The sequence below is a fragment of the Leptodactylus fuscus genome, chromosome 4 (genome assembly GCF_031893055.1).
Source record: "Leptodactylus fuscus isolate aLepFus1 chromosome 4, aLepFus1.hap2, whole genome shotgun sequence".
Taxonomy (NCBI): Eukaryota; Metazoa; Chordata; class Amphibia; order Anura; family Leptodactylidae; genus Leptodactylus; species Leptodactylus fuscus.
This window is the reverse complement of record NC_134268.1, coordinates 101919354-101942238: the sequence shown is the minus strand read 5'-3', so window position 1 is coordinate 101942238 and position 22885 is coordinate 101919354. Positions and strand designations below refer to the sequence as shown.

Here is a 22885-nt window from a genome sequence, read left to right as displayed (position 1 = left end):
CTTATCTGAAGTTTGTTAGCACACAGATTTCCATCAATAGGAGGAACATTGTTTTCATACTAGTGAAAGTACCTTGTAGGGCGGCTTATACATATTCCAAAGATGCCTTTCTTTTTTTTTTTTTATTGCAGCCCCATTTAGATGAACATCAGGATTTTATTCTTATGCAAATTAGCTGTAAAGGTCTAATGGAAACCCAGCTCCTTCCTCCACTGTTTGAGTGATATCTCAGGTAGGGGTAATTATCTACAGTGGGTAGCAAAGCCCCAGAAACAGAAGAAATGCCCCTAAATGCATTTGCATAAGAATAGAACACTGGTCTAAAGTGTAGAAACCGCTCTACCTGGTGCTGTCATTAGTCTGATGCTGATTTTCCTGCTGACACTCCCTTTAATAAATTTAATGCATCTTTGCTTGGCCATATAGCTGGCACAAATATCAATTTCTAACATATGTAGTGGTAGATTTGCACTGGGGCAAATATGTTGGAATGATGGTAGTGCCCCCCCCCCAAAAAAAAAAAAACAAAAAAAACCAGTAAGAGATGTAAGAAGTACTGTATATTTAAGGTAATTGTTGAAATTAATTCTTTTCTCCCCTGGGGAGGCTTAAAATGATACAGCCCATACTTACCTGTCCTTTTGGCTGGGGATCCCGTGGAGAGTCTCTGGCTGATGTGATTGTGTTCAGGCCAAAGATAAGGCAGACCATAGCCGAATGGACAGGTAAGTAAGCGCTGTTCATTATTTTAAGCCTCTGTATCTATGCTAGTCTTCTCATGTGCCAAAGAGGCAAATCATTCCCCATTCTGCACCTCATTTGTCACTTTCCAGGGTGGGGATTTTTGAGCCTGAAATATCAGGATTTACCGGAAATCTGCAACAGTTCCTAACCGGCATAGCTCTCTGTTCTGGCCAAAGCCTCTTCATAAATCAGGGCTGCCTTGCACCAGTTGGTGGCCTTTATTAAGTATGACTATGAAATGCCAGTCTTAATAAAACTGCTTTATTATTTGATTAAAGCCTGCCCATACACATCAACTTCTCACAGTTATGTGGCCATATATGCGTTAAGGAACGGCGGAGACCCGGAGCTAATGCCTGTGATCAGAATCCACTCTGTTTGCGGGAATTATTACTTCAAGGCCCCCAGGGCTGGTCCCCACCGGCCCTGTATATTTCTTGTTGCAGGCCAGCTCCTGCTTGGCGAGATTGTGGGAGATGACCTGTTCATTTGACTGTCAAGAGCCTAATGAAGGCTCCCAGGCCTGTCATAGTAATATTACTATTGTGGCCAGATCTATTCCCAACCTCAGTATTAATGTACAGAATCTCCCATGGTCTGCTGGGGACTAACAAATATTTAAAAAAAGAAAAAAAAAGTTCTAAAGAACTCCATTTCCTTAGAATACATATAAAAGTAGAATATTACTGTGAAACACATACATATTAGGTATCCCTGTGTTCGAAAATGGCCAGTCTACAAATTTATAAAAATATATTAGCTATGCAGTGAACGTCGTAGCAGGAAAGAAATCAAAAGTGCTGAACAGCCATTTTTTTTTCACTGTTTTGCCTCTGATTTGAATAAAAAGTGATCAAAGCAATGGACATTCCCCAAAATGGTATAACTAAAAAAGTACATCTGGCCCCGCATAAGACGCCCTATGCATCCCTGTACAGCTGCAGGGTCACCTGTCAATGTGGCCTTGCAGCTGTTGCAAAACTACAACTCCCATATATTAAATATTTTACCATATTTTTTCTTGAAAGTTTTTCCCCATTTTTCACCTTTAAAACCTAGTTTTGTCTTATAGTTTCGAAAAATACAGTAGCTGACTTATTAAAAACAAATTCCAAATTGATATTTTCAGCAAATCTTTTTTGTGAACCAATTTTAGCAATAAACTCATGGAAGAAATTGTGTATATGGCCAACCATGTGCTATATTCATATGGGACAGTGGGCTGGAGCACTGCAGATCTTCTGCTGGAAATATGCAGTTTAAAATAAAACGCACCAATGCTTTTGCATTGCAGAAATGCTGCTGGTTTGCCTCACAGATTTCACTCTTTGCATGGTAGTGTGAATTCCACAGTGGAAATCCACAGGATACATTGACATGCTGCAGTCTTAGGGAGCCTTCACACGGAGTAACGCGCCGCCCATTTTGTCCCAAATACATGTGTAAAATCTAGTAAGCCATTGAGTTCAATGGTGTTTTTTTTTTTTTTTTTTCCGTATAAGGCACCTAAATTTGCGCATGCAAAATTATGCGCGTTATAGGGAAAAAAAAACAAAAAACATTGAACTCAAAGGCTTACTAGATTTTACACATGTATTTTTACACGTGCATTTGGGACAAAATGAGCTGCGCGTTACTCCGTGTGAAGGCTCCCTTAAACATTGATGACCTATCCTTTGACTAAAACTGTGTGAACCTGGCCTTATCCTGTCTGTGAGATTTGGATGGGATGTTAGCCATATTTCCTGTACTGAGTTCTCAGACTCCAAGCATCATGGTGATCTGCATGAGAGTAGAAGCAAAAAAGTGAAAAGCCGTACTTTCTTGCTAAATGCCTATTCATATATCTCAGCGTTCTGGACCCCTTGTGTGTATGTACGGGTTTATGAAGTGAACAGTATGCTTATAGAGGACCTTTCATCAGATAAGATAATAAGATCAAGCAACTTTTATGGGTGTTCCTATCATGTTGTGTATGTTTTGGAAAGTTAGCAAGAGGTGGGGGCAGGTGAAAGGTTAGGTACTGGTTTGTAGTTGGTAACATGCAGACACTTTGTTCAGTCGTACATTTGGTGACATTTTCTATCACATGCAGTTACATGTACATACGGTTTAAGCAAATGTTTGACATGACAAAAATGACAGTGGCTTCTGCTGTATTCACTCGGGGGGGGGGGAGGGGGTCATGGGGCTGCTAGAGATGTTAAGGAGTTCAGGATCCAGAGGTTTTCCGTTTACTGCACCAATTAAATATTGAAGGTGATCTGAAGCAACTTTCTAATATATTCTTACCAGAATGGCACCCTTTCTGCCGTACCTGATGCGTTCCCAAGCTTAGGCCAGCCCACACCAGGGAAAGCTGATGCAATGCCACGAACTTAAGGCACAGGATGTGAGAAGGTATAGTAAGTGACATTGGAGGAACCATTGCCAGTGGTGACCTGACCTCATTGGAAACAGGAGAAAGGGAGCCAGCCATTCTGGTAATAGCAATGTGTTGAAAGTTGCTTAAAAAAAACCCTTTGGGTCCTGGACAGCCTCTTTAAATGGAACAAGTGTTTACATGCTCAGTCAGATATTTATTATGCCTGGTATAGGTGAGAACATGCAACCACTGTAAAAAAAACAACCCCTTAATTGGGTATTCCCATCTTGGCATTTGTGGCTAAGTCCATGAAATATGTCACAAGCTCATGATGGATGTGGGTCCCTTATTAGTGGCCGCAAGTGAATGAGAAGGGGCTGTGCATGCCTGGGTCTCCCCTGTAACTTGTACAGGACTTCTGAAGATAACTGAGCAAGCAGCCTCGTGTACCTTCACAACTCCTGTACAAGTGAATGGAGGAACTTGCGACTGTATTGCCACAAGCAATGCCCTATTCTTAAGATGCTAGTTTTAATGTGCTCTCAGATGTATTGGGCTTTTATGGCACATGCTATGAACTTGGGGATAAATGCAAAGATGGCAAACCCTCCTGCGGAGACATGCTTTTGTATAAGACTGTACCCAGACCAAATAAACAGGGTAGCTAATAAATCAGTATTTGATGTGGGGTCCTAGAGTACCTGCATTCACTACAGCCAGCTGGCAAGGAATAATAAAATATCACACAGTCAGATGGGTCATTCATTCCAGGTATTCAGTGTTTCATGGCCCTGAATGGCAGAGCATGAGGCTGCAATACTCTGAGCACGTAATATGGAAATGATAGGAGGGACCTGGCCACAAGTAGGCGTGGAGCCACAATTGTGCCGCCTCTTTTTCCAGCACAGTCTGTCTGCAAGGCAGCTGCTCATTGCAGCTATGGCACATGCGGTCTGGCCTTCACAAAGTAGCATGTCGCTTCCAGTAAATTTGTTGAAGGCTTAAGCATATAATCTCCTACCTACACATTTTAGTTATTTTTATTTATATAGCATTAGCATTTTCCATAGCACTTTAACAGTGTACAGACAATACTCCTTAGTTCATAAAATAGCAGTGAGGGCCCTGCTAACAAGAGCTTACCATCTATAAGTGGTGACGTAAGGAGTAATGTTCATTGTTAACTAATAACGGTTATAGAAACCTATTTCTGTAAATATAAAAGATTGGAAATTTGTTTAACAAATCAATATGCATAAATGTTAAAGGATTTGTCCAGCTAAAAAGTGTTTAATGTAGAGAATCTACAATTTACTAATATGCTTTAGTTAGATGCCCTGATCTCTGCTGCCAGCTTCAGCCATGGCTCCTGCCACTCGACTGCTGTCCTGTGCTTGATGCAGGAGATTGTTGTGGTAATGCATCAATGTGTAAAGGGAACAACTAAAGCAGCCGCCTGCCAGCCCCTTCACACACAACACAGGAAAACCTCTTCTGTCAGGTACAGGACGGAAGTGATGCTGTGGGTTTACGGCTAATACTGACATTGGGAGAATTGTACACCTTCAGTAATAGAATAAAATTACATTATAGTACCTATTCAGATAGATAGATATTATACATTTTTTTTTTTTTACATTTACATTTTTTTTAAACTGGACAACCCCTTTAGTCATCAGAAGATGCTTAAAGACGTCATCCAGCTTCCAAAACTTATCTGCAAATAAAGTCACTGCAGTGGCAAATAATCACAGTTCCATTGTGCAGCCTATGATTCCTCTTTTGGCTCTCACTCCTTGTGTTTTCTGCTCACAGGTGGAGAGGGGAATGAGTTTCCAGTATTATGTGATCTCGGGCCTGGTGCACATCTGCACTTGGTATTCCGTTTGGGGAGTCCGTATGGAGACCTATCCATATATACACCCCCCCCCTCGCCAAACAGAATACCAAACGCATTGACAAGCGGTTAGCTTATGAAAGCACATGGACCCCATAGACTATACTGGGGTCTATGTGTTTTCCGAGTGTGGTCCACACGAAACATACGGAGAGAAAGGTACTTCATGCACTACTTTCACTGATTCACTGCATAAATAAGTGATACAAGGAGTCTTAAGTAAAATAAAGCCAAGAGAAGGTTACACTAGGGGACAGTGAGTATTTAGTGGTGCAGTGGATGTACTTGCAGATTATATTTGGAAGCTGGATAACTCTATAAGGCTACAGCCTTCCATAGTGATAATGGTAATAACCAACAGTGGACCCACTCATTGCAAAAACTAACTGGGTTTTACCCATTGTAAATCTTGAAAACATATATATATATATATATATACAGTGCCTACAAGTACGGTAGTATTCAACCCCCTGCCGATTTAGCAGGTTTGATAAGATGCAAATAAGTTAGAGCCTTCAAACTTCAAACAAGAGCAGGATTTATTAACAGATGCATAAATCTTACAAACCAAAAAGTTATGTTACTCAGTTAAATTTTAATAAATGTTAAACATAAAAGTGTGGGTCGATTATTATTCAACCCCTAGGTGTAATATTTTGTGGAATAACCCTTGTTTTAATTACAGCTAATAATCGTCTTTTATAAGACCTGATCAGGCCGGCACAGGTCTCTGGAGTTATCTTGGCCCACTCCTCCATGCAGATCTTCTCCAGGTTATCTAGGTTCTTTGGGTGTCTCATGTGGACTTTAATCTTGAGCTCCTTCCACAAGTTTTCAATTGGGTTAAGGTCAGGAGACTGACTAGGCCACTGCAACACCTTGATTTTTTCCCTCTTGAACCAGGCCTTGGTTTTCTTGGCTGTGTGCTTTGGGTCGTTGTCTTGTTGGAAGATGAAATGACGACCCATCTTAAGATCCTTGATGGAGGAGCGGAGGTTCTTGGCCAAAATCTCCAGGTAGGCCGTGCTATCCATCTTCCCATGGATGTGGACCAGATGGCCAGGCCCCTTGGCTGAGAAGCAGCCCCACAGCATGATGCTGCCACCACCATGCTTGACTGTAGGGATGGTATTCTTGGAGTTATATGCAGTGTCATCCAGTCTCCAAACGTCATGTGTGTGGTTGGCACCAAAGATCTCAATCTTGGTCTCATCAGACCAGAGAACCTTGAACCAGTCTGTCTCAGAGTCCTCCAAGTGATCATGAGCAAACTGTAGACGAGCCTTGACATGACGCTTTGAAAGTAAAGGTACCTTACGGGCTCGTCTGGAACGGAGACCATTGCGGTGGAGTATGTTACTTATGGTATTGACTGAAACCAATGTCCCCACTGCCATGAGATCTTCCCGGAGCTCCTTCCTTGTTGTCCTTGGGTTAGCCTTGACTCTTCAGACAAGCCTGGCCTCTGCACGGGAGGAAACTTTCAAAGGCTGTCCAGGCCGTGGAAGGCTAACGGTAGTTCCATAAGCCTTCCACTTCCGGATGATGCTCCCAACAGTGGAGACAGGTAGGCCCAACTCCTTGGAAAGGGTTTTGTACCCCTTGCCAGCCTTGTGACCCTCCACCATCTTGTCTCTGATGGCCTTGGAATGCTCCTTTGTCTTTCCCATGTTGACCATGTATGAGTGCTGTTCACAAGTTTGGGGAGGGTCTTAAATAGTCAGAAAAGGCTGGAAAAAGAGATAATTAATCCAAACATGTGAAGCTCATTGTTCTTTGTGCCTGAACTACTTCTTAATACTTTAAGGGAACCAAACAGAATTCTGGTGGTTTGAGGGGTTGAATAATAAATGACCTTCTGAATAAACTTTTCACAATTTAAAAAAAAATTAAACAAAGAAATAACATTCTTTTTTGCTGCAGAGCATTTCACACTTCCAGGCTGATCTACAGCCCAAATGTCACAATGCCAAGTTACTGCAGAATGTGTAAACCTGCTAAATCTGCAGGGGGTTGAATACTACTTGTAGGCACTGTATATGTATATATATATATATATATATATATATATATATATATATATATATATTATATTTAAAACAATAAGTGGTCTAGAGAGGCAGTTTTTCAGTAGTTTTGGCATTCTTCCATTTTCCTGTAGATACTTAGTACAGAACTTCAGATTGGCCTAACTGAAATATAACTATATTCTATTACCTCCAGTGCTGTCCTTTGTCTTTTGTAGTTTTGGATAATGTGAGTCCACAATCTGAGATCCTAACAGTTGCGGCTTTATGGATGTTCTAGAGCAGATGTAGAATTATTTTATTAATCTCTGCGTGCCAGGACATCCATAGACACTGCAGAATGGCCATGCATGTGTAAGTAAATGCAGCCACTCCATGGTTGTTTCTACTTGGAGGACTGACATTTCCCAGATTGCAAATGTCAAACTTCTAGTACTTTTATTATTGTATCAGAGTAAACCTAGTTCTTAATGTTAAGCTACTGTATGAACTTTGCTATGGATGTATGTCATTTTTAGAACCTTAAGACTTGAATATTTGCTGTGCAGCACGGATATAGTTTTCGTTAATATATTATATAGTGTCTTGTGTAAACTACTGATGCACTGCAGCTAAACTAAGGCTCTGTTCAAATGTGTAAGAGACTTCAATTTTTTTAGACAGGAAAAATAGTGTTAGGGTGCATTCACACGGAGTAAACGCGGCGCGCAATGCGCCGCATTTACGGGATGTTTGCACCGTCAAAAAACGCCTCTTTGACGGTGCATGCGCGCCGTGTTTACTCCGTGTGAATGCACCCTTAGTGTTACTTAAAATTTAAAATTTTCCATCAAAACAAAAGACTACTTGGTAATCCCTGGCTGACCCCATTATACATCATTGTGGTCTTGCAATGCTGTACTGGTACAACCTTATAGACTTGTGGCTTTAGTTCAGAACTCAGAACAGAGCATGAGACAACAGGCAAGAATATGAAGATGTGAAGTCATGCAGGATACAGGGAACTAATGAAATTGTAGATATAGCTGTGAATGGTGTCTAAAACGGGATGTTACATGGTGACTCTTTTTTTCCGTTTAGTGCTGCCAAAATGTTCCAAACACCTGTTAATAACCTTGAGAAAATAAGGAAGGCACGAAAAAGGGTGAAGCAGTTATTGCTGCAGATTGGTCTAGAATCTTGCAGAGAAGCTTTTGAGGTAAGGAACCGCTAGCATCTTTATGAGGTTTCTAAATTTAGAAAAACACTGTACAGCTCCCCCTCCAGTAACTATCTGATACAAAGGAATCATGTTTTTGGAACAGTGTGTCAAGTGTTCATTCACATGTCCTGGTTTGAAAGCTCCAAAAATTCCATTTACGCTTGCTCTAACCTTTTTTTTTTTTCTTTCACATCGGCGCCCCAGTCTCCGTTTTGCAGGTTTCCGTTTCCTGCCCGAAACTGGACAGGAGATGGAAACCTGAAGTAATTTTTCAAACCCATTCATTTGAGAGTGAGCGCCCGTGAACGTTTTGTGCTCTCAACGGCGAAACTGGTTTTTTTTTTTTTTTGTTTTTTTTTTAACCGGACACAGTTGGACATGCAGGACACAACCCGGTTTCGCTGCAGAGAGCACAAAACTCTCACCGGCGCTCACGACTGGACACGGTCTGTCAGGTTTCCATCTTCTGTCGGCAGAAGACTGAAAACTGAGATCAGGCGCTGGTGTGAACCCAGCGTCAGTCATTAGACAAATCTAATGACTTATTCATGAGCTAGGTTAAAATTGTTTTATCTGTGGAGGTTTGACAAACAAGCACCACATAGATCTGCTGTTCCCATGGCCTTTGGGTGCTGAAGGTTACACAAGTAAATGGGGAGCATATGCAGCTGCTCCTATTTAAAGAGGACCTTTCATGGTTTGGGGCACATGTTCTATATACTGCTGGAAAGCCGACAGTGCGCTAAATTCAGCGCAGTGTCGGTTTTACCGATCTGTGCCCCGGGTAAAGAGCTTTCGGTGCCGGTACCGTAGCTCTTTACAGTCAGAAGGACGTTCCTGACAGTCTGTCAAGAACATCTTTCTCCACAGCAGCACCTATCGCGCTGTACAGTGTGAGCGAGGAGGAACGCCCCCTCCCTCTGCTCACAGTGCTCGTCCATAGAGGAGTATTATCAGGAGGGGAGGGGGCGTTCCTCCCCGCTCACACTGCAAAGCGCGATAGGTGCTGCTGTGGAGAAGGACGGTCTTCACAGATTGTCAGGAACGCCCTTCTGACTGTAAAGAGCTACGGTACTGGGACAGAGAGCTCTTTACCCGGGGCACAGATCGGGAAAGCCGACAGTGCGCTGAATTCAGCGCACTGTCGGCTTTCCAGCAGTATATAGAACTGCCTGTGCCCCAAAACATGAAAGGTCCTCTTTAACCGGTTAAGGACCGCCGTACGTAAATTTACGGCCTGCGGTCCAGGTACCTAAAGACCGGACTATTGTCAAAATACGTCCTGTCTTTAGGTACCTTCTTGGCGGGGGAGGGGTGCGGGGAGGACGGGGGTTAGGTGTTACTAACACCTAACCCCTTCCTCAATAACGTCCAGTCGGAACTGAGTCCGACTGGACGTTTTAACCCTTTCGATCGCGCCGTGAAACATCACGGCGCGATCGAAAGGCATCCGCCAGCAATTGCGCAAACTGCAGTTTATGTCACATGTATGCCACTGGTGTACCCGGGATAACGTACGTAATGTCATATGTGGGTATAAACTGATATTGGGGCACAGCCGGACACAGAAGGGAAGAAGGGTTATTGGGTTTTTGGAGCGCAGACGGTTTGGTTTTTGGATGCCATGACACTTTTGCAGAGCTGAAACGCCAGTAACGTGGAATCCCCTGATATGAGATGTTATTTTGGAAACTACACCCCTGAAGGATTTATCCAGGGGTACAGAGAGCATTTTTAACCCCCAAGTGTTGCTATAACTTATTATCCATAAATGAATACGAAGCTGATTGTGAAAGGTGAAAATGACCATTTTTCCAGGAATACGTCCTTTCAGTGCGTAATATGTTATGCCCGACTTGTATCAGAGATGAACGCTCTGAAAGCTGTTGTGCCCAGGATACCCGCTTAACAGTTTTTGGAGTGTCTCTGCTGACATAAGTCGGGCACAACATGTTGCACACTGAAATGGCAAATCAGTAAAATTTTCATTTTTAACTTCTCTATCAGTTGCGATTTCATTTCTGGAAACTAAATAAATGCAACACTCAAGGGTTAAAAAAATCTCGCTACACCACTTGATAAATCCCATCAGTGGGCTAGTGTCCAAGATGGGGTGACATGTCTGCAGATTCCACTTTATTGGCAATTCAGGGGCTTTGCAAAAGTGGCATGGTGTGCTCCAAAAACCAATATAGCGCTCCTTTCCTTCTGTCCCCGGCTGTGCCCAAACAGCCATTTATACCCACATATGGCATTAAGTCCGTTATTCGGGGTACACCAGTGTCATACATGTGGGCATACACTGCTATTTGGGTACCCAGCAGGGCGCAGATGTGAAGGAGCAATATGTGCTTTTGGAGTGCAGATTTAGATTCTTCGTTTTTGGACACCATGTCACATTTGCAGAGACCCTAAAATTGCCCCTACAAAATGGGGTCACTTCTTGGTGAATTCCAGTTTACTGGCACCTCCAGGGCTCTGCAAAAACAACATGGTGCCCAGAGGGTCCCTCTAAATCTCTACCCCAAAAGCTAAAACGCACAGTGGTCCTTCCCTTCTGAACCCTGCTGTGTGCCCAAGCAGCAGTTTACACCCACATATATAATTTTTTGCCCCTCGGGATGGCCCCTTAATAGTTTTAGGAGTGTAGGTCTCTGACAACACAAAGTGGGTGCAACGTATTGGGCACCGAAATGGCATATTTTTAAAAATTTAAATTTTCATTTTGTACATTAATTTTTGGGAAGCATTTTAGGCTCAAAATGATAATACCCCTTGATACATTCCTTGACAGGTGTAGTTTCTAAAATGGGGTCACTTTTGAGGGGTTTCCACTGTATTGGTACTTTAGGGGCTCAGCAAATGCGACATGGCACCTGAAAACTATTCCAGCAACATCTGCCCTCCAAAATGCAAATAGCGCTCTTTCCATTATGAGCCCCAACATGTACCCATACAGCAGATTATGGCCACATATGGGGTATTGCCGTGTTCAGAAGAAATTGTGTAACAAACTTTGGGGGGATTTTAATTCTTAAACTATTTGCAAAATTAAAAATATGGCGCTAAATGGACGATTCATTGGGAAAAAAAGTAATATTTCATTTTCACGTCCCAATGTTAATAAAATCTGTGAAACACCTGTGAGGCCAAAATACTCACTCTACCCCTAGATAAATTCTATGAGGGGTGTAGTTTCCAAAATGGGGTCACTTTTAGGGGGTTTCCACTGTATTGATACTTTAGGGGCTCTGCAAATGCGACATGGGATCTGAAAAATATTCCAGCAAAATCTGCCCTTCAAAAGCCAAATAGCCCTCTTTCCATTCTGAGCCCCGCCATGTTCCCATACAGCAGATTATGGCCACATATGGGGCATTTCTGTGTTCAGGAGAAATTGTGTAACGAACTTTAGGGAGCTTTTTCTCCTTTTATCCTCTTGTGAAAATTAAAAATTTGGGGCTAAATTGACAGTTTGTTGGAAAAAAAGTAATTTTTCATTTTCAAGGCCCAATGTTAATAAAATCTGTGAAACAGCTGTAGGGTCAAAATGCTCACTCTACCCTTTGATATGTTCTGTGGGGGGTGTAGTTTCCAAAATGGGGTCACTTTTAGGGGGTTTCCACTGTATTGGTTCTCTAGGGGCTCTGCTAATGCGACATGGCACCTAAAATTATTCCAGTAAAATCTGCCATCCAAAAGCCAAATAGCGCTCCTTCCATTCCAAGCCCCGCCATGTTCCCATACAGCATACTATGGCCACATATGGGGTATTGCCGTGTTCAGGAGAAATTCTTTAACAAACTGTGGGGGGCTTTTACTCCTTTAACCCCTTGTGAAAATGAAAACTTTGGAGATAAAGTGACATTTTAGTAATTTTTCATTTACACATCCCAATGTTAGTAAAATCTGTGAAACAACTGTAGGGTCTAAATGCTGACTATACCCCTTGATGAATTCTGTGAGGGGTGTGGATTCTAAAATGGGGTCACTTTTGGGGGATTTCCATTGTTTTGGTACTCTAGGGTCTCTGCAAATAAGCCATGGCGCCTGAAAATTATTCCAGCAAAATCTGCTGTTCAAACACCCAGTGTCGCTCCTTCCCTTCCATGCACTGTCGTGTGCCCAAAAGTCAGTTTATACCCACATGTGGGGTATTTCTGTGCACGGGAGAAATTGCACAATAAACTATCAGATGCATTTTCTCCTTTAACCCTTTGTGAATGTGTTAATTTTAGGTCTAAATGAATGTATTAGTGAAAAAAAATGAAATGTCTAAATTTCACTGCCATATTATTTTTATTCTTATGAAATGCTTAAAGGGTTAACAAACATCCCAAATGCTGTTTTGAATAATTTGAGGGGTGCAGTTTTGAAAATGGGGTAATTTATGGGGGTTTCTATTATACAGGCCTTTATAATTACTTTCAGAACTGAAGTGGTCCCTAAAAAATTGGTTTGGAGAATTTTCTTGTAAATCTGGAAAATCGCTGTTACACTTTTAAGCCTTGTGACGTCCAAAATAAATTAAAAGACAATCAAAAGATGATGCCAATATAAAGCAGAGATATGGGAGATAATATTTATTCATGTATTTGGATGGTATGACTATCTGCTTGAAAAGTAGAGAATTTCACATTTTGAAAATTGCAATTTTTTTCAAATTTCCATCAAATTTCCTAGTTTTTTTTTTATAAATAAATGCAAAAATATTGATTAGTGTTTACCACTAACATGAAGTATAATGTGTTACGAAAAAAACAATCTCAAAATCATTTTTGTAAGTTAAAGCGTCTCAAAGTTATTGCCATTTAAAGTGACACATGTCAGTTTTGAAAAAAAGAGGCCTGGTCTTTAACATACTTTTGGGCCTGGTCCTTAACCGGTTAAGGAATTAGGAGCAGAACTATTGTCCAGTCCATTGCATTATGGTGGTTTCAGGGAAGTGCAGTGCTACTCCTATTACTGAATAGGAGAAGCCTGTACATGCTTCCTGTCCACTGCTATCATTTCTGGATCCCCAGCTAGAACAGCAGATCTGTTGGGATCTGGCACTGAGATGCCACACAGATCACATCACATATTGATGACCTAGTCTGATTTTGGGCTTGACATCTCCATTAAACCTGAGTTAAGATGACTTACTGAACACTGGTTAAGCAGCCTCCTATTCCTACCAATAGCATACATGTACACTTATCTGAGCCAAGCATACATGTTTTTTGAATGGGGAGAGGGTTAAGCAGCTGTCGGACATCTCTAGCTTGGCTTTCTTGAGCATTAAAGGACTGAATGTTGAAATCCATCAGTCCCATCTCCAATATTTGCCTTCATTGGAGAGTGTCTGAAGGCCCCTGATACAAATGCTTAGTTCAGCCAGCATTAAAGAGGTTTTCAGGGCTAAAAATATTGATGAGCTATCCAAAGCAGATTTCTATCCATTTCAGATTTCTATTCTGACACAGCACCCCAACGATCAGACAAGAGGACAGAAAGCGGACAGTTCTGTTCTGTGTAGTGGCTTAGCCAATTCGCTACAGCTTAGCAGTTCCAAATCTGGCAGCTATATAGAACAGAGCTGTCACTGCTTTATTCTGTGTATCGGTTCTTGAGCAGCTTGTTGGTGGGAGTGCAGTGTGTGAGACCCTCTCAGATCCGATCTTATCCTAGTACTGGTATATCTCATCAATATTTTTGGTCTGGAAACATCATGTGGTTTTAATTTAATGTGTATGGGCAACTAAAAGCAGGCTCGATAGTTAACTTTCTAAACAGATGCCAATGACCTGTTTGTAAATGATGTACCTGCTGAAATACCACACAGAAAGATCCAGCACACCTCAGTCACATTGTGTATGGATGTTTGAGAGTCAATGAATTAATAAGTGCCCACAGCACCTTGTGTGACTCCAGCTGTTAGACCACTTGCTCATTACTTATGAGATAAGAGATCTGCATAGATCCTTGATGGATCTCTGTAAGGATTAGTTGGCCACAGCAGACTTGTTTCAGAAATTTCTCTAATGGTGCATTCACACTGAGTAAACGCTAGCTTATTCTGAACGTAAAACACGTTCAGAATAAGCGGCATCTAAAGCAGCTCCATTCATCTCTATGGGAGCCGGCATACGAGCGCTCCCCATAGAAATGAATGGGATGCTTCTTTCACTCCGAGCAGTCCCATTGAAGTGAATGGGAAGTGCTGGCGTGTACGGCTCGGCATGAGCAGAGCTTGCCGTATACGCCGGCACTCCCCATCAACTCCCCATTAGCACTAACCCTCAACTAGGGAAGGTTGATCATATGCACTTGAGAAAGAGCAGTATGCTCGAAACGCGTTGTGCAAAATAAAGTCTTTTCATTGTACCTGGGCGAGCGCGGTTTTCCTTTCATCTTCCACAAGGACGGTCCCTCTTTCGCTTCAGGACCTGTTATGGAGGTATGAGACCTCTCAGGCTTTGACTTGGCTGCTATTTTGAGGATCACTAAAACTAGATGTGAATGAGAAGTAAAGAGAATACTAAGCGTAAGGACACAAGTTCATGTTTTGTTGATGTGGTTTTTGAAGCCAAAACAAGGAGCGGATTGAATGAAAGGGAAGTAACTTCTCTTCACCCTAGATTTTCACTCGTTATGATCCGCATCTGGTTTTGGCTTCAAGATTGCATTAACAAAACCTGAAGGTGCGTTACCCAAACTTGTCAATACTGCAGGATTGTAACAGTCTTCTGATCTCTTCTGTTTTTGGCTCGCAGTCAACTGAAGGGTTGGGAGGTGTCCAATTGGGCGGAGCTTAAATTTCTTTGCCTGGTGTTGTAGACAGCAGTGGGGAGGAAGCATCAGTGCAGCCAATACTCCCTAGGACAGTGACAAATAGGGAGAAACGTCTGGTCTCCAGGGACAAACCACAAATAATTCTTTACATTTCTCTGCATTGATTGTAATATGAGACAGAATAGGAAACACACGATTTATTTTTTTATGTTTTCACTTGAGCTAAACTCATTTCTGGTTCCTACAGTATGTTGTAGGGCTGGGCAATTAATCTAGAATAATCAAAATAGAAAGTCAACTTAATTGTTGTGATTTCAATGATGTTTCCTCCGTGTCATCCTGTCTCACACTGCCCTTGGCTAAAGCATATGTCACTAACTGTGTACTGTCCAATCAGAAATGCTGATATGTGAATAACCAAAACTCCATGGTATTGCATGGCATGTAAATAGAAGGTGAGGCAAATAAAAAGGGGAGTGTTTAATTAATATGAATTCTAATCAAGATAAAATGCTCCATTCATCATTATTTTGACATGACTCATTGTAATATATTTTACTTACCATCAGGTCATTGTTGTAACTGTGCAACATTGAACAGATCATTCTGGCTGGTTTCTATAGGTTTAGCAAAAAGTACCGTATCTTTAGGAGTCCATGATCTGTATTCTGAAAAAAATTACTTCAAATTCGGTGTAAATAATATGCAAATTTGGACGAATATGCATTAATCTATAGGGGGCGAACATATCTTGCTTACATATTCCTTAACCACTTCAGAACCGGGCCAATTTGTGGTTCAGGACCAGACACATTTTCGGGTTTTTTTTTTTTGTTTTTTTTTTTGTATGTGCGGTTTTGAGGGCTGTAACATTTTTCTCGTTTGTCTCATTCAACTAATTTTTGCGTCTTTTTTCGGGGACACATAGGGCTTTATTTTTGTTGTTTTTATTTTCAAATGTGTTTTAATTGTTTATATCTGGGAAAATATAAACATAATAGGAGGGAAATTGTCTAGTTTTCACTTATTCATTTATTTTTAATTTAATAACACTACTACGCTACTGAAAGACTGTATAAAATAGTTTTTCGTCTTCGTTACGGTAATTTGAATTTTGTATGGTGTTGACGGGGGTCGGGCTGTAACCTATAATAATGGCGTTTTATTAGCATATTATTTTTATTTTTTATTTTTTTTTCCACTTTTTTTTTTTTTTTTTTTTTTTTTTCAGATTGTGTCATCATAAGAGACCTTTGGGAACATCTGATCACTTTTTTTTTTTTCTGTTAGGGAGGCTGATTTCCCCTATAACTGAGGCTGCTACATTTAGCCTCAGTTGCAGGAGGAATCCAGCCTTCTGCACACTGTTCTTTACACTTACAGAGCTGATGTGGGTCCTGTAGGACCCAGCAGCTCTGGTAAGACGTGGACACCGGCGGATCACGTGACCGCTGGGTCAGAGGGCAACCCCATCATGGCGGTGCGCATAGCTGTGTATACAGCGCTCGTTGAACACTGTATACACAGCGCTCGAGAAGGCAGGGACAGGAATAAACCGGCACTGCACCGGCATCCAGTCAGGCACTCCACTCTGGATTAGGTCCAAATGAATGGGCCTAGTCAGGAGGGATTGTCTTCACGAGGCCAATCCGCCTGAAAGAATGAGCATGTCCCTTCTTTTTTCCGGGATCCAGAACAAACTGCTCCCAGAAAAAAGAACTGACCGGCTCCCATTGATTTCAATAGAGCCGTCTTTTTGGTCAGGATTTTGAGGTGGATACGGCCTCAAAATCCTGACCAAAAAAACCCCATGTGAACTTACCCTTGCTGTTTCAGCACCATTCTACTGCAGCCAAGTGTAGCAGTTAGTTCTCCACTCCTGAGCCAAAATGCTTGGGCTTGGGGAATGGAGTAACACCAGCGGGACTGCCTGTTCTGTTGTGTGACCCTGGCGCTAACAGTACTCAACCTTTATTATTGTGAAGAACTCTCACAAGTGCCATCTTCTACAGATTGTTCCCTTAATGTCAATGTCTGATTCTTTTGAGGGGGTCTGTTTTCCTTGATGAAGGGTCTACTGTAGGTGTAATCAATTTTTATTAAAGATTTTGAGAACATTAAAGTAATAAACACAAGGGAAAAACAAGCAAATGCAGGGGGGGGACAACATATCCCAAGTAACAACAAGGTGGCCACACAGGGCCACAACATAAAGTGAAAGCTAAGGGGTAGAACCCCAACTCCATTTACTTTTTTTTTGAATTTTTTTTTTTATATTTCAAGCATACTCCAAAAATCCTGAAAAATCATGCTAGGGCTAATTTTTGGGGAAACATGGTAGTAGCCATGAATGGATGCTGCTATATTTGACTGATCAAAGCCCATAGGAACGTCATCGGTGGGTGGCGACTGGTTTTCATGACAGTAGCGAGCCTGTTGAAGGCTCCCGGGCTTATCATTGCTAAGATTCTATTACACGCCGCCATAGACAGCATGAAATTAAAATGAATGAATTTTACAATATACTACAAAACTGTTGTATTGTAAAATATTGTATGAGCAATCAGACCCCCTAGGGGTCTAAACTTTAAAAGATAAATCAGGCATAGTTGAGCATGGGGATACCTTAACTATAAAAATCTAATGATATTTTTCCCATATGTTGAACAGTGTAAGGATGGGGAAGGGGGGACAACAAAACACACACACTAAATGGCAATCAAAGCATCATACAATTCGCAAAATGTTAATAATAAAAACAACTTGCCTTGCTTAAAACTCCAAAAAAACAAATGGTCGCAATATGTCAACAGAAAAAGTTTTTAAATTTTTCAAAGTTTTCAATTTCTTTAACTGTGTTAACATAACAAAAACTACCAGTATATACCATAAATTATATTGTAGTTAGATTTTGCCAATTCATAGAGTATGGGTAATTTTTCCGGATGGTAAACGCCATAAAAATTCTGTAAAGAAAATTGTGCAACGATGTTTTTCCAGTTCCATTACATTCTGAATCCGCTCCACCCCTTATTCACAGCCAGTAGTAAGAAATTCACACAGTGGAATCTGATGCTGATTTTGCGCCAGATTCTGCTTTGATTCTGCCTTCCATTGTTTTCAGCAGGATGCTGAAAAATTGAACGTCCTGCTTGATCTTGCCACAGAGTCTGATTACACATTCATCTGGGACGTTGGATAGTTGATGCTCAGACAACCCAGGGGCGCAAAATGTAGCGAAATTTGAGGCAGATGCAGTATACCGTGTCAGATCCACTATGTTGATTTGTCTAGGCCACTAATATGGTGACACTGGGCTGTGAGTCTAGTCTCATCCAATATAAGTGAATGGGAGAAGCTGTGATTGTTACACAGCTTCTAAGTATCAGATGGTGTGCAATGTTAACATTGAAGGGACCCCTTCAAACGGGTTTGGCAGTGGTCCCAGGTGTCAGAACTGAAATACTCTTTTAGGGCAAGTTCACACAGGGTTTTTGGTCTGGAACCTGAGGTGGCCGTTTCAGACCAAAGTATGGGTTCCTGAGACTCCAGTATCCAGTCACACACTCCACTCCAGATTAGGCCCAAATGAATGGGCCTAGTCGGGAGGGAGTGTCTTCAGGCGGATGTTGCGAGGCGAATCCACCTGAAAGAATAAGCATCTCGCTTCCTTTTTTTTTTTTTTTTTTTTTTCTTTTCTGGTAGCTGGAATAAACGGCTCCCGGAAAAGAGAACTGACCGGCTCCCATTGATTTCAATGGGAGCCGTCTTTTTGGTCAGGATTTTGAGGCGGATACGGCCTCAAAATCCTGACCAAAAATCCCCTTTTGAACTTACCCAAGCTGGGCTTAACTTAAGGGTATGTGCACACTGCAATTATAGAACACATTCAGGTGTTTTTCAGACTCAAAATCTGCCCGAAAACACCCCCCCCCGATTATCAATATCTCCCATTGAAAACAATAGGAAGTCAAACGCTTATAAGTGTGCAGAGAAAAGAACAGTTCTCGTTTTCAGAATATTTTATCCCAAAAAATGCAGTGTTAAAATGTCTTTGGGGCAGGTGTGGTGAAGTCAGTTTTCAGTTACTACCTCAAAAATGCATTAACTTAAAATGCCATCTCTTTACCATTTTGACACAAAACAATTGTTACCTACATAAATGGCTCCCTCCTTAGCATTTTATTATATAGATGTAAGTAATGGCTTGGTAGGGTTCCCTTTCCTGATATTCAATAAATCCACTTGTAGTATATTTAGAAAATTCATTCTGATAGTTGCTGTAGAGGTAGGGGCCCATGGCTCCTGGGAATTGTGTATCACTATTTTGTTCAATTTCCCCCTCCTATACTACCTGCTAGGTTTATTGCAAAACTGCCTATGCATGGCCTGTGGTATGAAGCTGTGTACTTAAGCACGTTCGTATGGAATTTTTTTTAAAAAAAAAAAAAAAAAAAATTTTTAGCGTATGCAATGAATATTAAAATGAATCTCTTTCAGACCTTCGTTTACTACTTTAGGCTGAAATAAGTGGGCAGTTAGCCCTTCTACAAAAGCATATCCAGAGGTATAAGGGTTCGTTCACATCTGCCTTTGTATTCCGTCCGGGGAGAGTCTGCCTGGAGACACCCCCCGCCCCCCCCCCCCCCATATACTCTAATGGGGTCTGTGTGCTGGCCGCGCACTGCCCGCACGAATCATGTGGAGATCTGGCAGTAAGCACACAGACTGTAGCCTTAGTTTCAGTTGCATAGTTTGGACGTGGAGCTCTGTATCATATAATCTGCAAAAACCACTCTAGATGATGATGTAGATGCAAAGGCCTTATTACACCAGATGTTGGTTATATTACACATCAGTCTGAGAAGTAGGGTCTTTGTTTGCCCCCCCCCCCCCCCCCCCCAGTTTGAGAAAATAACTGTTGGCAATGCCAAATATCTATTCGGACGTGCCAATAAAGCTTTTTTGATTTGATTTGATTTGAACTGTTTAAACAGGGTGATGTGCTGTCGACAAACTGACTTTTCAAGGGGTCACTTTAAATGATGATCTCTTGGGTGATCGCTTGTGCTTTTTTTTTTTTTTTTTTGCTTTTTTTTTAATCGCAGCATGGAGTACTATATTTTACTATGCATTTCATCTCTGTACATGACTGAACCAGAGGCTTTCAATGTGATTGGCTTACAGATGAAATGCATAGAAATGTATAGCACTATGTGTGACTGCAGCGTGTGATGGGCTAGTTATTTATTTTTGATAATGGTCCCAATCACTGACCTATGTAATACAGGCCTCTAGCTAGGGATTTGATAACTGGGAGGGTCTATGCACAGGTCAATCCATGTAGATAATGATGGTCCATAATACACACGTTCAGATATATAAATGTTCTGTAGAGTTGCATGCCAGGTTGGTGCTAGTACACTAAATAGGAATGTAACTGACCGCATAATACATCATGGACACATGAGTCTAAGGCTGAATGTGTATACAGAAGTGCATGAGATTTATCTGGAGCCACAATAACGCTTGCAATACATGAAGTATCAAACCGTATATTCTTTTGTTTGTTTTTTAGGAATTCAACACTTATAATCCAGGAGACACACATTTTTCCAGTACATCATGGGAGGATGTCTCGCTTTGGGAAGCTATTGGACGCAGAAATGTATGTCTAACGCTAGCTGTTGGAAAATAGAGTAGAACAGGTTTAAACAGTATTCTAGTCTGCACATGCACAGATAAGAATTTGCTGGATCTAGATTTGTCTATATGTTCGTTTCCTGCAAGGTTTCTGTGCATTATTTTTTATTTTTTTTTCCAATATATAGTTTTAAATCTGTTACACAGTATACATTTTTACAAAGTGTCTTTATTTTACATAAGGCTCTTTTCACACTGCGTTAGCAGTGTCTGTCCTAGATTGGTCAGGAAGATTAGATGGACACCTTGGACACATTCCCTTAATGGATGTCATTTGAGGCATCGTCAACTGCAAAAAAAAAAAAAAAAATTATACCAAAGGCTTGATTCACATCGCATGGATTTCTGTTCGGAGGGTCCGCTTGTGGACCTCTTGAATGGAAACCTAATCTGCATAAAAAATGTGGTTATTTTAGGAAATCCGCAGACCCTATAGACCAGGGGTAGGGAACCTTCGCCCTTCCAGCTGCTGTGAAACTACAACTCCCAACATGCTCCATTCACATCCATGGGAGTTCCAAGAACAGCAGAGCAAGTATGCATGCTGGGAGTTGTAGTTTTGTAACAGCTGGAGAGCCGAACGTTCCCTACCTCTGCTATAGACTATTATGGGGTCCGTGTGGTTTCTACTCGAAAAGGGCGGAAAATAAAGAGAAAAGTGCTACTTGCAGAACATTTCTCTCAGCATTTTTCATGCAGAGAGGGGAACGGAATTCCCGAGAAGTGGCAAGCGCAGATGTGAACTGAGCGTAACTTACACATATCATGCAGTATGTTGTGTTTCTTTTCTTTTTTTTTTTTTGTACCCTGTGCCCCCGCATGATTCCATTTAATGTATACATCAGGAACTTTTTTTTTTTTTTTCATTTTGTAATGTCATTACAGTAATGTTACCTTTTAAGAAGTTATTCATGATCAAGCTATTTTGTAGTACTTTATACTTCATCCAAAAGGAAACCTTGAACTTGCAATCTTGCCTAAAGTTTTATTCAGATCCTCCCTTGATGTCACTGCCTTGTGTAATGTTAATACATTTCCTGTTCGGTATTTATTTTGTGGATACGTTAATGTGTTTTCTGGCTCCAGTTGCATGTACTGCTGAAACTGCTATAGACTATACTAAAGAGCACAGCGCACATGAGCAGACATCACTTTTTGTGTTATGTGGATGGGGATCATGTGTTTTTGGACATTTTAGATAAAAATATGAGCACTACACATACAAGGAAGAGGAATTGTACAAGGAATGTTGTTTTCTCCTCTTTAATACTTTCATAGGAATTTGCTTTCACTGAAATATTTAGGAGATTGTTGTATAATAGATGCTACTTATCAGTTTTTATTGTACAGGTTTTCCTGTGATCAGAATATTGATAGCTTATTGTCAGGATAATGTTCCCTACACTAATGTGGGCCTTTTCAGAGGGCTAGCTGTGTTTATGGCTAGCACACTGACCCATTATTTTTTTATGGCCCCATACACTTTCCCACACATTATCAAGCGTCAGTGTATGGAGCTCGGGCAAAACTCAGGAGAGGTCCTATACTTATTTATTTTGCAGCTACTGAAAGTAATGAATGGGTCTGTGGAGGCACGGGTGGCAGACTGATATTATGCATGTGCCATCTGTACTGTCTTACCTTGGACCCAGCAGGTAGCCTTAGCCATCAGTATCAGATTGGTACCACATCCCTCCGTACCCCAAAGTCAACTATTGGACTCGTAGCACTTGGCTGAGTGCTGTGGCCTCTTTATTGCTTGTCAAGTTATAGACCATCATAATAGTGACCCTGGAAACCCTCTTTAATGTAGGGATGCATGTTTATAGGAGTGTTATGTAAGTAAAGCTTTATTGCTGTATAATAATCCTGCAACTTTCTAATTTTTGCATAGAATTGTATTAAAACAGAAATACATGTTTGTTTTATATACCTATTATGAATCAGTTTATACTGATTCCAGTGTTGTGTAGTTTACATTTGGTCAGAGTGCACCAAAAAGCAACACCTACATTTTGTCACCAGAACTCTTCATATGATAGAAACTTAAAGCTAAGTTGTGCACTAGCCGGCTGTCCTAGTACAGAGCATGCTCATATAGGTTTAGCAGTGTTTTCCGTTTACAAACTCCCTTTTGATATGCAGAAATTTTACTTTCATTACCTTCTACTCTT

At 41.2% G+C, this 22885-nt stretch overlaps 1 protein-coding gene across 2 annotated transcripts in view; it reads left to right on the top strand.

Moving 5' to 3' along the window:
- The window catches only part of ADNP2 (ADNP homeobox 2), a 28119-nt gene that overhangs the window by 1571 nt on the left and 3663 nt on the right, over positions 1–22885 (top strand). Inside the window, exons 2-3 of one of the 2 annotated variants that reach the window (XM_075270910.1) lie at positions 8114–8231; positions 20587–20676. The exons of the other annotated variant lie outside the window; for it this stretch is intronic. Of the exons in view, the coding sequence (XP_075127011.1) occupies positions 8124–8231; positions 20587–20676 (198 nt within the window). The 5' untranslated portion in view covers positions 8114–8123. The remainder of the gene's footprint in view (positions 1–8113; positions 8232–20586; positions 20677–22885) is intronic. 2 annotated transcript variants of the gene reach the window in all.